Below are 14,035 nucleotides of genomic sequence, written 5' to 3' on the forward strand. Positions count from 1 at the left end.
AATGTGGAGGGTAAAATAGGGAAAGATCAAGATCCACTTCCACCTCGTGCTGAAGCTGCTGCCAGTAGTCATGGCCGAGACGATGAAATGCCATCAACGTCGTCTGCCAAGGCCGATGCCCAATGTCATAGTAGAGAGCATGTAAAATCCAAAAAACAAAAGTTCAGTAAAATGACCCAAAAATCTAAATTGAAAGCGTCTGAGGAGAAGCGTAAACTTGCCAATATGCCATTTACGACACGGAGTGGCAAGGAACGGCTGAGGCCCTGGCCTATGTTCATGGCTAGTGGTTCAGCTTCACATGAGGATGGAAGCACTCATCCTCTCGCTAGAAAAATGAAAAGACTTAAGCTGGCAAAAGCACAGCAAAGAACTGTGCGATCTTCTAAATCACAAATCCCCAAGGAGAGTCCAATTGTGTCGGTTGCGATGCCTGACATTCCCAACACTGGACGGGAAGAGCTTGCGCCTTCCACCATTTGCACGCCCCCTGCAAGTGCTGGAAGGAGCACCCGCAGTCCAGTTCCTGATAGTCAAATTGAAGATGTCAGTGTTGAAGTACACCAGGATGAGGATATGGGTGTTGCTGGCGCTGGGGAGGAAATTGACAAGGAGGATTCTGATGGTGAGGTGGTTTGTTTAAGTCAGGCACCCGGGGAGACACCTGTTGTCCGTGGGACGAATATGGCTATTGACATGCCTGGTCAAAATACAAAAAAAATCACCTCTTCGGTGTGGAATTATTTCAACACAAATGCGGACAACAGGTGTCAAGCCGTGTGTTGCCTTTGTCAAGCTGTAATAAGAAGGGGTAAGGACGTTAACCACCTCGGAACATCCACCCTTATACGTCACCTGCAGCGCATTCATCATAAGTCAGTGACAAGTTCAAAAACTTTGGATGACAGCGGTAGCAGTCCACTGACCACTAAATCCCTTCCTCTTGTAACCAAGCTCCTGCAAACCACACCACCAGCTCCCTCAGTGTCAATTTCCTCCTTACCCAGGAAAGCCAATAGTCCTGCAGGCCATGTCACTGTCAAGTCTGACGAGTCCTCTCCTGCCTGGGATTCCTCCAATGCATCCTTGAGTGTAACGCCTACTGCTGCTGGCGCTGCTGTTGTTGCTGCTGGGAGTCGATCGTCATCCCAGAGGGGAAGTCGGAAGACCACTTGTACTACTTCCAGAAAGAAATTGACTGTCCAACAGTCCTTTGCGAGGAAGATGAAATATCACAGCAGTCATCCTGCTGCAAAGCAGATAACTCAGGCCTTGGCAGCCTGGGCGGTGAGAAACGTGGTTCCGGTATCCATCGTTAATTCAGAGGCAACTAGAGACTTGATTAAGGTACTGTGTCCCCGGTACCAAATACCATCTAGGTTCCATTTCTCTAGGCAGGCGATACCGAAAATGTACACAGACCTCAGAAAAAGAGTCACCAGTGTCCTAAAAAATGCAGTTGTACCCAATGTCCACTTAACCACGGACATGTGGACAAGTGGAGCAGGGCAGACTCAGGACTATATGACTGTGACAGCCCACTGGGTAGATGTATTGCCTCCCGCAGCAAGAACAGCAGCGGCGGCACCAGTAGCAGTATCTCGCAAACGCCAACTCGTTCATAGGCAGGCTACGCTTTGTATCACCGCTTTCCATAAGAGGCACACAGCTGACAACCTCTTACGGGAACTGAGGAAGATCATCGCAGAATGGCTTACCCCAATTGGACTCTCCTGGGGATTTGTGACATCGGACAACGCCAGCAATATTGTGCGTGCATTACATCTGGGCAAATTCCAGCACGTCCCATGTTTTGCACATACATTGAATTTGGTGGTGCAAAATTATTTAAAAAACGACAGGGGCGTGCAAGAGATGCTGTCGGTGGCCCGAAGGATTGCGAGCCACTTTCGGCATTCAGGCACCGCGTACAGAAGACTGGAGCACCACCAAACATTCCTGAACCTGCCCTGCCATCATCTGAAGCAAGAGGTGGTAACGAGGTGGAATTCAACCCTCTATATGCTTCAGAGGATGGAGGAGCAGCAAAAGGCCATTCAAGCCTATACATCTGCCCACGATATAGGCAAAGGAGGGGGAATGCACCTGACTCAAGCGCAGTGGAGAATGATTTCAACGTTGTGCAAGGTTCTGCAACCCTTTGAACTTGCCACACGTGAAGTCAGTTCAGACACTGCCAGCCTGAGTCAGGTCATTCCCCTCATCAGGCTTTTGCAGAAGAAGCTGGAGACATTGAAGGAGGAGCTAAAACAGAGCGATTCCGCTAGGCATGTGGGACTTGTGGATGGAGCCCTTAATTCGCTTAACCAGGATTCACGGGTGGTCAATCTGTTGAAATCAGAGCACTACATTTTGGCCACCGTGCTCGATCCTAGATTTAAAACCTACGTTGTATCTCTCTTTCCGGCAGACACAAGTCTGCAGAGGTTCAAAGACCTGCTGGTGAGAAAATTGTCAAGTCAAGCGGAACGTAACCCGTCAACATCTCCTCCTTCACATTCTCCCGCAACTGGGGGTGCGAGGAAAAGGCTAAGAATTCCGAGCCCACCCGCTGGCGGTGATGCAGGGCAGTCTGGAGCGAGTGCTGACATCTGGTCCGGACTGAAGGACCTGCCAACGATTACTGACATGTCGTCTACTGTCACTGCATATGATTCTGTCACCATTGAAAGAATGGTGGAGGATTATATGAGTGACCGCATCCAAGTAGGCATGTCAGACAGTCCGTACGTATACTGGCAGGAAAAAGAGGCAATTTGGAGGCCCTTGCACAAACTGGCTTTATTCTACCTAAGTTGCTCTCCCTCCAGTGTGTACTCCGAAAGAGTGTTTAGTGCAGCCGCTCACCTTGTCAGCAATCGGCGTACGAGGTTACTTCCAGAAAATGTGGAGAAGATGATGTTCATCAAAATGAATTATAATTAATTCCTCAGTGGAGACATTCACCAGCAGCAATTGCCTCCAGAAAGTACACGGGGACTTGAGATGGTGGATTCCAGTGGGGACGAATTAATGATCTGTGAGGAGGGGGATGTACACAGTGAAAGGGGTGAGGAATCGGAGGATGATGATGAGGTGGACATCTTGCCTCTGTAGAGCCAGTTTGTGCAAGGAGAGATTGATTGCTTCTGTTTTGGTGGGGGCCCAAACCAGTCAGTCATTTCAGTCACAGTCGTGTGGCAGACCCTGTCACTGAAATGATGGGTTCGTTAAAGTGTGCATGTCCTGTTTAAACAACATAAGGGTGGGTGGGAGGGCCCAAGGACAATTCCATCTTGCACCTCTTTTTTCTTTCATTTTTCTTTGCATCATGTGCTGTTTGGGGACAATTTTTTTGAAGTGCCATCCTGCCTGACACTGCAGTGCCACTTCTAGATGGGCCAGGTGTTTGTGTCGGCCACTTGTGTCGCTTAGCTTAGTCACACAGCGACCTTGGTGCGCCTCTTTTTTTCTTTGCATCATGTGCTGTTTTGGGACAATTTTTTTGAAGTGCCATCCTGCCTGACACTGCAGTGCCACTCCTAGATGGGCCAGGTGTTCGTGTCGGCCACTTGTGTCGCTTAGCTTAGCCATCCAGCGACCTTGGTGCGCCTCTTTTTTTCTTTGCATCATGTGCTGTTTGGGGACTATTTTTTTGAAGTGCCATCCTGCCTGACACTGCAGTGCCACTCCTAGATGGGCCAGGTGTTTGTGTCGGCCACTTGTGTCGCTTAGCTTAGTCACACAGCGACCTTGGTGCGCCTCTTTTTTTCTTTGCATCATGTGCTGTTTGGGGACAATTTTTTTGAAGTGCCATGCTGCCTGACACTGCAGTGCCACTCCTAGATGGGCCAGGTGTTTGTGTCGGCCACTTGTGTCGCTTAGCTTAGTCACACAGCGACCTTGGTGCGCCTCTTTTTTTCTTTGCATCATGTGCTGTTTGGGGACAATTTTTTTGAAGTGCCATCCTGCCTGACACTGCAGTGCCACTCCTAGATGGGCCAGGTGTTTGTGTCGGCCACTTGTGTTGCTTAGCTTAGCCATCCAGCGACCTCGTGCAAATTGTAGGACTAAAAATAATATTGTGAGGTGTGAGGTGCTCAGAATAGACTGGAAATGAGTGGAAATTATGGTAATTGAGGTTAATAATACTATGGGATCAAAATGACCCCCAAATTCTATGATTTAAGCTGTTTTTTAGGGTTTTTTGAAAAAAACACCCGAATCCAAAACACACCCGAATCCGTCAAAAAATTTTCGGTGAGGTTTTGCCAAAACGCGTCCGAATCCAAAACACGGCCGCGGAACCGAATCCAAAACCAAAACACAAAACCCGAAAAATGTCCGGTGCACATCAGTGACATTATTACTTCTTTCTTTCTGCTGCTGATTCCTCCTCCAATGTAGCCAAGCATCTGACTTGCCTTCCTTATTGCTTTGTTACATTGCTTACCTGCCTTTAAGTAACCTGAAATAGTGACTCCTAGATCCCTTTCCTCCTCAGTAGTTTCCAGTATAATGCCATTAATACTATTACATTTAGCCTTTGGATTTTTAAAACCCAAGTACTTGATTTTACATTTTTTGGCATTAAACTGTAATTGCCACACTCTTGACCATTCCTCTAATCTACCTAGATCATTAATCATTTGTTTTACCCTCCTGGTGTGTCTACCCGTTGCATACTTTTGTATAATCTGCAAAGAGGAATACATTCACTTTAATGCCATTTGCAATGTCACCAGTAAAGATATTAAAAAGCACTGGACCAAGTACAGATCCCTGGGGTACTCCACTGGTAACATTTCCCTCCTGTGAATGCACTCCATTTACCACAACTTTCTGTTTTCTATCCTGCAACCAAGATTTATCCATTCAATAATCCTAGTATCCAATCCCAAACTTTCACGTTTATTTAGCAGTCTGCGTTGTGGAACAGTGTCAAAAGCCTTTAAAGTCTACATAAGCTATAACCACGGCTCCACCTTTATCCACCACTGTAGTCACCCAGTCAAAAAAGTCAATAAGATCTGTTTGACATGATCTTCCCCCAGTGAATCCATGCTGTTTGGGACCCTGTAAATTGCTGGATTCGAGATAATCTACAACTCTTTTTTTTTAAGAGTGTTTCCATCAATTTCCCTACTACTGATGTAATGCTAACTGGTCTGTAGTTGTTTGCCTCATCCTTGTTTCCACTTTTGTGCAGTGGGACTATGTTCGCTCTTTTCCAGTCCTCTGGAATTAGTCCTGTAGCTAATGACTGGTTGAATAATTCTGTCAATGGTGCTACCAGCACCTCTTTAAGTTCTTTTAGTATCCTTGGATGTATCCCATCTGGCCCCATAGATTTGTTCACTTTCAGCTTTGAGAGTTCTGTTAGGACCTTCTCCTCTGTAAATGTACTTGTTTAATTTTCCTGAATATCCCTGCAACTTAACTGTGGCCCCTTCCCCTCTCAATAGTGAATACTGAGCAAAAATAATGATTGAGATGATCTGCTATTACATTGTCTCCTTCAACAAGACTACCAGTCTCTGTCTTTAGTTTTATTATTCTGCCTTTTGTTTTTCTCCTTTCGCTTATATACCTAAAAAAAGTTTTGCCTCCTTTACCCACTGAAAGGACCATTTTCTCCTCAGCTTGTGTCTTTGCACATCTGATTACTTTCTAATGCTGCTTTCACATCGCAAACCCTGCTTTTGAAACGGTTCTTAAAACGGTTCTTAAAACGGGTCTGAGCAGTTAAACCCCCTTCACATCGCATGTTGTAACCAATATATTACCATTTCATTACCGTTTTGGTACCTTTCACACTGAACCCGTTTCTCCCATAGAAAACAGTGGTTGTCAATTTAAATGGACTTTTCTGGCCCACACATTATTAATAATTATTAATTAATTAATTATTAATAATTTGGCTAGTCGTACGATGGAACCAAGCAGCTTCAAGCATCTTTACCATGTTTTTGTAGATTACTGCATCCTTCACTGTCCCAGTGATTTGTCTAGCAATTTCTTCATCCCCTCTCATCCTAAGCAGCTCCCTAACCTCCTCATCACTCCAATTTGCCATTTTAAACTGTATTCTTCTGTATAATAAAATGCTTCTTCACTCTCATGTGTTTCCTCCAGTTTATTTCCTGCTTCTGCCTGGTGACATCACGCATGGAGACAGCCTATCACCTTCTGTGGTTTGGAAATTCCGTTTCTGTGCCTTTCACATTGCACAATGAAATGGGTCTGAACCGTGTAGGACCCTGCTTTTTAACCGTTTTAAAATACCAGTACTCTGTAACCAGTAAATTCAAAGTGGCCCTTTCACACCGCAGCTAGAACCATTTTGGAAGGCTTAAAAAACGGCAATTTACCGGATTATAGCTGCGGTGTGAAAGGGGTATTAGTCTCCTTCTGTGTAACAAGATATATCTATCTCCTTTTCCTTGTGTTTTTCCGAACACTTTTGATACAAAGGTCTGTTGCCTTTAATATTGCACTTTTTATTGTTTCCCACCTCTCCTGCAGTGCTTCCAAGCTTCTCCACCTTGCTAAAGAAATCGCTTACACATTTTCTCATCCCTACAAAATCAGCCTTCCTAAAATACAACACTTTTGTTTTTTTATGGGTTGTCAGTCTCTGTCTTTATGCTGAACCATACTGCTTGATGATCACTAGATCCCAGATTTTCACCAACTTTACGTCTGATATTTTGCAGCCCACAAGGCAGATGTTTGTAAGGGCCCCTATGTACCACCCAGTTGGGAAAAATGTATATAACACATGTAACTGTGACAGGAAAGGTGGGCCCCCCTCAGCTCTGGGCCGCATAGCATCTGCACTCCCTGCACCTATGGTAGCTACACTCTTGTCTATGGCTGACTAATAGTATGCTCTTGTCATACAGCAGTTTGTATGCACCAAATCGGATGTGACAGATTCAACATTAATCAGGGACAATAGTAGTCATGGAACACCTCATGGTCTTGTTCTTTCAATAAAACTTCATAAAATAAACTGGTGTGTTCATCTCAACGTACTGCTTTCCACCCTGTGGTGAGCGAGAGACTCGCGCTTTGGACCAGGTGATTCTGATTCTGACTCTGATGACTGTTCTTACCCTTTCCCCCTTCTTCTTCTTCTTCTCTGCCTCTCCCCGTATCTTTCCTTTCTTCTTCTTTATCTTGTTTTATGCTTTGAGCTAATACAGGTTGAGTATCCCATATCCAAATATTCCGAAATACGGAATATTCCGAAATACGGACTTTTTTGAGTGAGAGTGAGATAGTGAAACCTTTGTTTTTTGATGGCTCAATGTACACAAACTTTGTTTAATACACAAAGTTATTAATAATATTGTATTAAATGACCTTCAGGCTGTGTATATAAGGTGTATATGAAACATAAATGAAATGTGTGAATGTAGACACACTTTGTTTAATGCACAAAGTCATAAAAAATATTGGCTAAAATTACCTTCAGGCTGTGTGTTTAGGGTGTATATGTAACATAAATGCATTCTGTGCTTAGATTTAGGTCCCATCATCATAAGATCTCATTATGGTATGCAATTATTCCAAAATACGGAAAAATCCGATATCCAAAATACCTCCGGTCCCAAGCATTTTGGATAAGGGATACTTAACCTGTACGGTTAACATGATGTGTTTGCCATCGAACTAAATCTGTCCATGTGCTCCGCTGTTATAAAACTTCGATACATGCTTTTCTGTTAATGGCCATGGGAGTTAAACAGGCCTCCAGTTGTATTGCAACACTACTCTCTATTATGACTGTCTGTATGTTAACCGTTTGTTATTGTTATTGTTTTTCAATAAACACATTTTGCACTAAAATAAACTGGTGTTATAGTGCCAGACTAAACAAACTCATTGTCATGGAAAAGATCTCCTTAAACGTTAAACTCACTAGCTGAGGATTCATACGGTATTCAAAGGAAATACAAAGATTATGCAATTCTGCAACCACAAACAATAATTAAATACAGGCTAAATTGCAAAAGACAAGTCAAGAAAAGTGACTAATTCTTAGCCCTGTTAGGAAAAGTGGCCATGAAAGTACTTAATGTTAAAGGGACGATACTTAGGGGGAGATTTATCAAAGCTTGGAGAGAGAAAAAGTGGAGAGATATAAAGTATTAATAGGCTTCTATCATCGTAAAGGCTGTTTTAAAAAAGATTACAGCAGCTGATTGGTTGATACTTTATCTTTCCACACTTTTTTTGTCATGGGCGGGAGGAGCTGGGACCTACCCGTCCGTGCGCTGTGGATGATTCCTCGCCGGGTGCTGCTGCAGTGGAGGGCGGGTGGCTGGCGGGCGTCAGCGGGAGTCTCGGCGTCAGCAGGGGAGCAGCAGGCAGTAGGGAGGGACTGGTTGTGCGGGCAGGGCCGGTTTGAGCGCTTGCAGCGCCCCGGGCAGGCAATGGGGGCGTGGCTTCATACAGGAGGCGTGGTCAGTTACGCCCCCTGTACAGTATGAGCGCTGCTGAAATGATGTGCGGTGCGCGATGACGTCATCGCGTACCACACAGCAAAGGTCCTCTCCACAAAGGGAAACTAGACGCTACGCGTCTAGTTCCCTTCGTGGAGAGGACCTTTGCTGTGCGGTGCGCGATGACGCCATCGCGCACCGCACAGTAAAGGTCCTCTCCACAAAGGGAAACTAGACGCTACGCGTCTAGTTCCCTTCACAGCGGGGGGCAGCGGGACAGACCGGGCAGCGGGGGGCACAGCAGCAGCGGATCTTGCCATGGTGCGGCGCCCTCCGGAAGGCGGCGCCCCGGGCAAAAGTCCTGCTTGCCCGTGGCAAGATCCACTACTGAGTGCGGGCTGCGGCTCCTGGAACAGGGTGCCGCCATCTTGCTTCTGGTCACATGACCAGTGGAGCCAATCGGGAGGCAGTGTTCCAGGTCATTCAGGTGCGGTTGCAGGTGCTAACACTGATGCTTCCTTGGAAGCAGCAGTGATAGCACTGTAAGTTAATGCAGTAGGAGGTGTCTATTACATGCAGAAGCATCCTGCTGCACTAGTAATTTGCTCTGCATCCTAGGACACAGCATCGGATCAAAGCATCCACCATCGGGCGGCTTACAAAGGTCCCTGGCCTCTTCCCATTCCCAAAAACGGCATCAAACTGTCAATCAATGACAGTCTGATTTCATCCTAGAAATGGGTCCTGTGCATACGTAAAGTACTGAACATCAGTACTTTGCACCGATGATCTCAGGTGCAACTGCATCTGAATAACCCCCAGTATGTAATACTGCCAGCTGAGCCCATTTTAAATTGATAACACTACCCCATCTGTGTCACTGCTCCCTGACTGCCCCTCCCTTTTAGAATCCAAGCTCTCACAAGCAGGGCCCTCTCCCCTCATGTGCTTTTCCTTCTCTTATTTAGACTATCATCTACTCCATACTCCCTACAATGGCACCTAACCCTCGCTTTCTGCCACCCCAAATCTTATTTTAGTATTATGACCGCTCATGCAGCAAGGTTTATATACTATGTACTTGTGCTGCATTGTCTCGTACTGCAAGTCAGTTTTTTTGTTCTGCCGAGTGGTTCTGCTGAGTACCTTGTTAGGTGCTGCACAACTCTTGCCATATAAATTAAGACTATAATAGTAATAAATCTCTAATTTAACAGGCTCTACTCTTAATTGTAATGTACTGTAGCAGTCACTGATCACTGTACTAAAGATCTTTATCTCACTGCCAAAATAGTACACTCGAAGGAAGCTATCTTTCAAGTACAAACCTGTGGGTCACTCCTCAATGATGCAATGCCTCCACCTCCAAGGGAATTCCTCAGGAAAAAGTTTAAGGCATGTATTCCTGGTAGTTCATACCTGCGAACAGGAAGCATGACATTATCTACATACAGCATTTACTGGAATATATTTCACTTAAACCAGGGGGTGGGGGCGAATTTAGGGGGCAGACTGCCCCTAAGCACAACATTATCTATCACCCCCCTATCATGTTACTACTCCCTTGATGTTGGGGCTTCCTGACTCCCAAAGAAGCACCAACCTCACTCCCCCTCCACCACCATAATTACCTGATCGTCAAAGATAAGATGTAACGACAAAAAAACAAACACAAAACAATCACCTGGCCTCATCTGGCTTTCATTTAAGCGAGCACGCTGTGCCCCCCTCCCAAAGAGGGGTGCGATCGCAAAGTGAAGGTTCACGTATGCGCAAATGGCAAAAAGCATCCATTTGCTATATTATTAGTTTTCCAACTGATACTGAATTAGGCCCAGTGTTAAGAATCAATTGTAAAGTGCAGTGGAGTCTGCTAGAGCTATGGAAATAACTGTTGTTGTAATAATAATAATAATAATAATAATAATAATATGCTTAAGACACATCTTGAGAAACATGATCGAAATGTTCTATTATAAATCTATGATTCTCAGACAGCGATGTGAAAGAGTTTTCCGGGAAGGGTCGGGGAGAAGTGTGTTACATTAGTGAATTAATTTATTTTAGTAATACATTTTAAATAATTTGGTGACAATTTGGGGAAAAACTACAAATGACAACTAGAATGTGCTTAATTTTTGTCCCTATACCAAAAGGATCCCCTTTTAATATAGCTAAGACTTTACAGACTTTATTACTAATGTTATATAGTGCATCTCTCCCATTCTTGCAGACTTTTACTTCTCCTCTCCAGAAAAAGCAGATGATCCATCATTCACATTCACATCATTTGAAGTTCATCCTATCAGTATTTACACTCCTTTCTCTCTGCATGTTGCAGCTATCTATCGCCCACCTGGGCAACCCAAACAATTTCTCTGCCTTGCTATCCTCTAAAATCTCCACCATCATCATCATGGGTGATTTCAATATAGTGATTGATGGTCTGAAATCTACTGCTCATGCCTCCAAGTTACTCTCTCTAACTTCATCTCTTGGCCTCTCCCAATGGACTGACTCCTCTACTCATCAGAAGGGCCACTGCCTTGGTCTCCTATTCCCCAGACTATGCTCAGTAGTTGTATGAGTAGTAGTAGGCAGGTGGGAAGTGTTATAATAAACATACCTCCCTTATGCTATGGATGAAAAGATTTATAGCGATGTACGTCAGGTGTGTACCATTACTCACGATATGTTTGGGGTGTGTCCTCATGTAATAGTTTCTTTCAAAAGTTATAAATAAAAAAAGTTTAAGATAAAAGTTTTGTAAATATAGAGAAATCAGGACACACATAACATTGTGTAGCATAATCAGTCATACAGAAACACATTTGATTTGGAATCAGTACACATGATTCTTTCTGTATTTTTTTTTTCATGGCCTCATGAGAAGTTGACCCAACACAACTGATAAGGAGAAACAGATCTGGACCTAAAAGACAACAAAATACCAGTAGATAAGTATATTTGTCTGTATTTGGGTCTTTCTCGTTCAGTCCATAGACACAGTAGCGCCATCTTCTTCATACCCTCTATACCTTACCATTCCATGAAAACACACCGCTTCAGGCAAACTCATCAATTTCCAGAACCTCCCACATAATCTCATAAGCTTTGCTACCTAATTGCATCCCCACTGTACAGCCCACACATATCCTTTCATGTTTTCTCTTTCTTCACTTATTCATGCTCCTGACCCCTGGTGTGTGACCATATCATACAGCCCACCTAGAACCTTTGCAATCTGGTGGACCATTATGTAATAAATAACGCCTATCCTTGTGTATCAATGCCTATTTCCCTATAGAGTGTAACCTTGTGAGCAGGGCCTTCCTACCTCTATGACTGTCTCTTATTACCCAGTTGTGTTTTATCACTGTTATTTCCAATTGTAATGCACAATGGAATTTTCTGTGCTATGTTACAAATGTGTAGAAACCAATAGCAAGCAATCAGCAATGTTTCAGTCTGTCTTGTGCAAGTAAGGCTGGGTACCCGATATATCGTTCAAACTGCCGGATCGGATGATACAGTATATCGTTCACATCGTCCAGTGTGTATGCAGTATATCGTTAATGATGCATGCTCCCGCGGGGTCATTAGCAATGTTTAGTATCTTTAGCTCAAGCCTTGAAATCTAAAGAAATTAGACAAGACTGCATGCACCTGTATGTGGGTGGATGCCGTCACTGCCGTTTCAGTGTGTATGCCTGACATCGTTTGCCTTCCAAGACTTACCGCGGTTGCGTTTGAAGGCTTGGCGGTTGAACGCCGGATCCTAACGGAAAAGGGCGTTCCAGATGAAGTGATTCCTACGCTGTTAAAGGCTAGGAAAGACGCTGCCTGAAGTTCAGACGTTGTTAAGGGAGTGCTGCATATTTAGCCCCCTTTTGTGCCTCCAGTGGCACCTTGGGATCTCAACGTAGTGTTGGATTTCCTAAAATCACATTGTTTTGAGCCACTTCAGAACGTGGAGTTGAAGTATCTCACGTGGAAAGTGGTCATATCTGTATGTACATTTATACCATGCTGATTGTTCACCCTTATTATTATAAGTCCAACAATATTGTTACTATTTTTTATTTGCTGCACAGCTAGGCTGCTTCCTCGTGCATTTCACTTTGCATATTCATCCTTTTTGTCCTTCTCCAGCGCCCTTACATTTGTCCCCATGGTGATGGGTTACACATTCTCCTTGCCACGCCCCCTGGAGACGCCGGGTCGCCGGCGCCAGCGCGCGCCCATGACGTCAGCGGGTCTCCCGGAGAGCGGCGGTCGTCTGCACACGAGGTGTTATCGGTAAAGTATAAATTTATTTTTATTATGTCTGTTTAGTTAGTCTTGATAAAAGGGCAAGGCCCTGAAACGTTGACCTACAACTACAGTATCTGTGTCGTTTTTACAAGCCTCTGAGAGTGCCAGCAATTTTTTGCATCTACATTTCTCAGCTCTGACTGATGCAGGGCACCGGAGCAAGTTGTATATACGCTTACTGGGAGTGCCACTCTATACTTTGTAATATTATTTCTCCCGCTGGTTTGCACCGACGGGATTAGTCTGGGCACCCTGCATTTGTTTTACTTCAAGTCTGGACGATTTTTCTTTTCATTTTTTCCTATTTTTAACCACTTGGGTGCTGGATAAGTTATGTCATCCACGGAAGCAGTACCTGGATACAGCAACATTTCTCTACCGGTGGGTGAAGCACTTGTACTCACAGACTCGGACGCAGAATCCATCTTGTTCTCGGACAAATTTCAAGACTCCTGTGGGAGTGAATCTATAGAACAAATTTTCCTGACACTAAACAGATTAAAAAAACGTGAAATTGACTTTTATTATCACGGAGTAACACTTTCTGATTATTATCGGGATAAAAAAATCCCCCGTGGATTCCGTATACGTAATACCCCCACCATCGGCCGCCACAACCCAGACTTTTGTCGACGCTGGGCGGCTGTACTTAATAAGTGTTCGTACGACTTGATTCTCCTGGTGATAGAAGAATCTCGAAGAGAACTCAATCTTGCTAAAGAAAAAATTACAACATTTGAAGCATCTCACCAGAATTTACTCAAGTCTACAACATCACAAGATTTTGTCAGTAAGCTGACGGCGGACATTGACAAATATCGCACAGAACTGATTCAGTTCAAAAAAGCTAAACGGGTCACAGTGGACAAAGATTATTTAGAACAAAAGGTCTATGCGTGGGCTTACAATCGTAACCCCACCACAGATAGAAGACCAAGATTTAGACGACACAAGAAATTTCATTTGGACACCGATAATTCCAGTGCAAGATCTTCTAGTGACACGGAATGTGCAGAAGCAACTACATCATCAAAAAACTCCAAAAGACCCCCATCGGGGGTCACCACCAGGGCAAAGCGAGCCCCCAAAAAAGGCGCTACACCCGTCGAGGTGGACAGTGGACGAGGAACTTCAAAAAAGACCACCAACAAGAAGACATAGTCTTCAATTTATCTACTCGCATTCTCACTCCGGATGAAATATCGGTTCTTAATAAAGGACTGTCCTTTGTCCCTGCCCACAAATCTGACGCCTTTCAAAATAAAGTAGAC

The 14,035-nt window shown here is 44.4% G+C and overlaps 1 protein-coding gene across 3 annotated transcripts in view; it reads right to left on the reverse strand.

Moving 5' to 3' along the window:
- Positions 1–14,035, reverse strand: part of LOC134920292 (uncharacterized) — a 265,262-nt gene that overhangs the window by 20,451 nt on the left and 230,776 nt on the right. For all 3 annotated transcript variants that reach the window (XM_063920509.1, XM_063920510.1, XM_063920511.1), the window contains exon 20: positions 9,779–9,869. In XM_063920509.1, the coding sequence (XP_063776579.1) occupies positions 9,779–9,869 (91 nt within the window). The remainder of the gene's footprint in view (positions 1–9,778; positions 9,870–14,035) is intronic.

This window comes from Pseudophryne corroboree, chromosome 1 (assembly GCF_028390025.1).
Source record: "Pseudophryne corroboree isolate aPseCor3 chromosome 1, aPseCor3.hap2, whole genome shotgun sequence".
Taxonomy (NCBI): Eukaryota; Metazoa; Chordata; class Amphibia; order Anura; family Myobatrachidae; genus Pseudophryne; species Pseudophryne corroboree.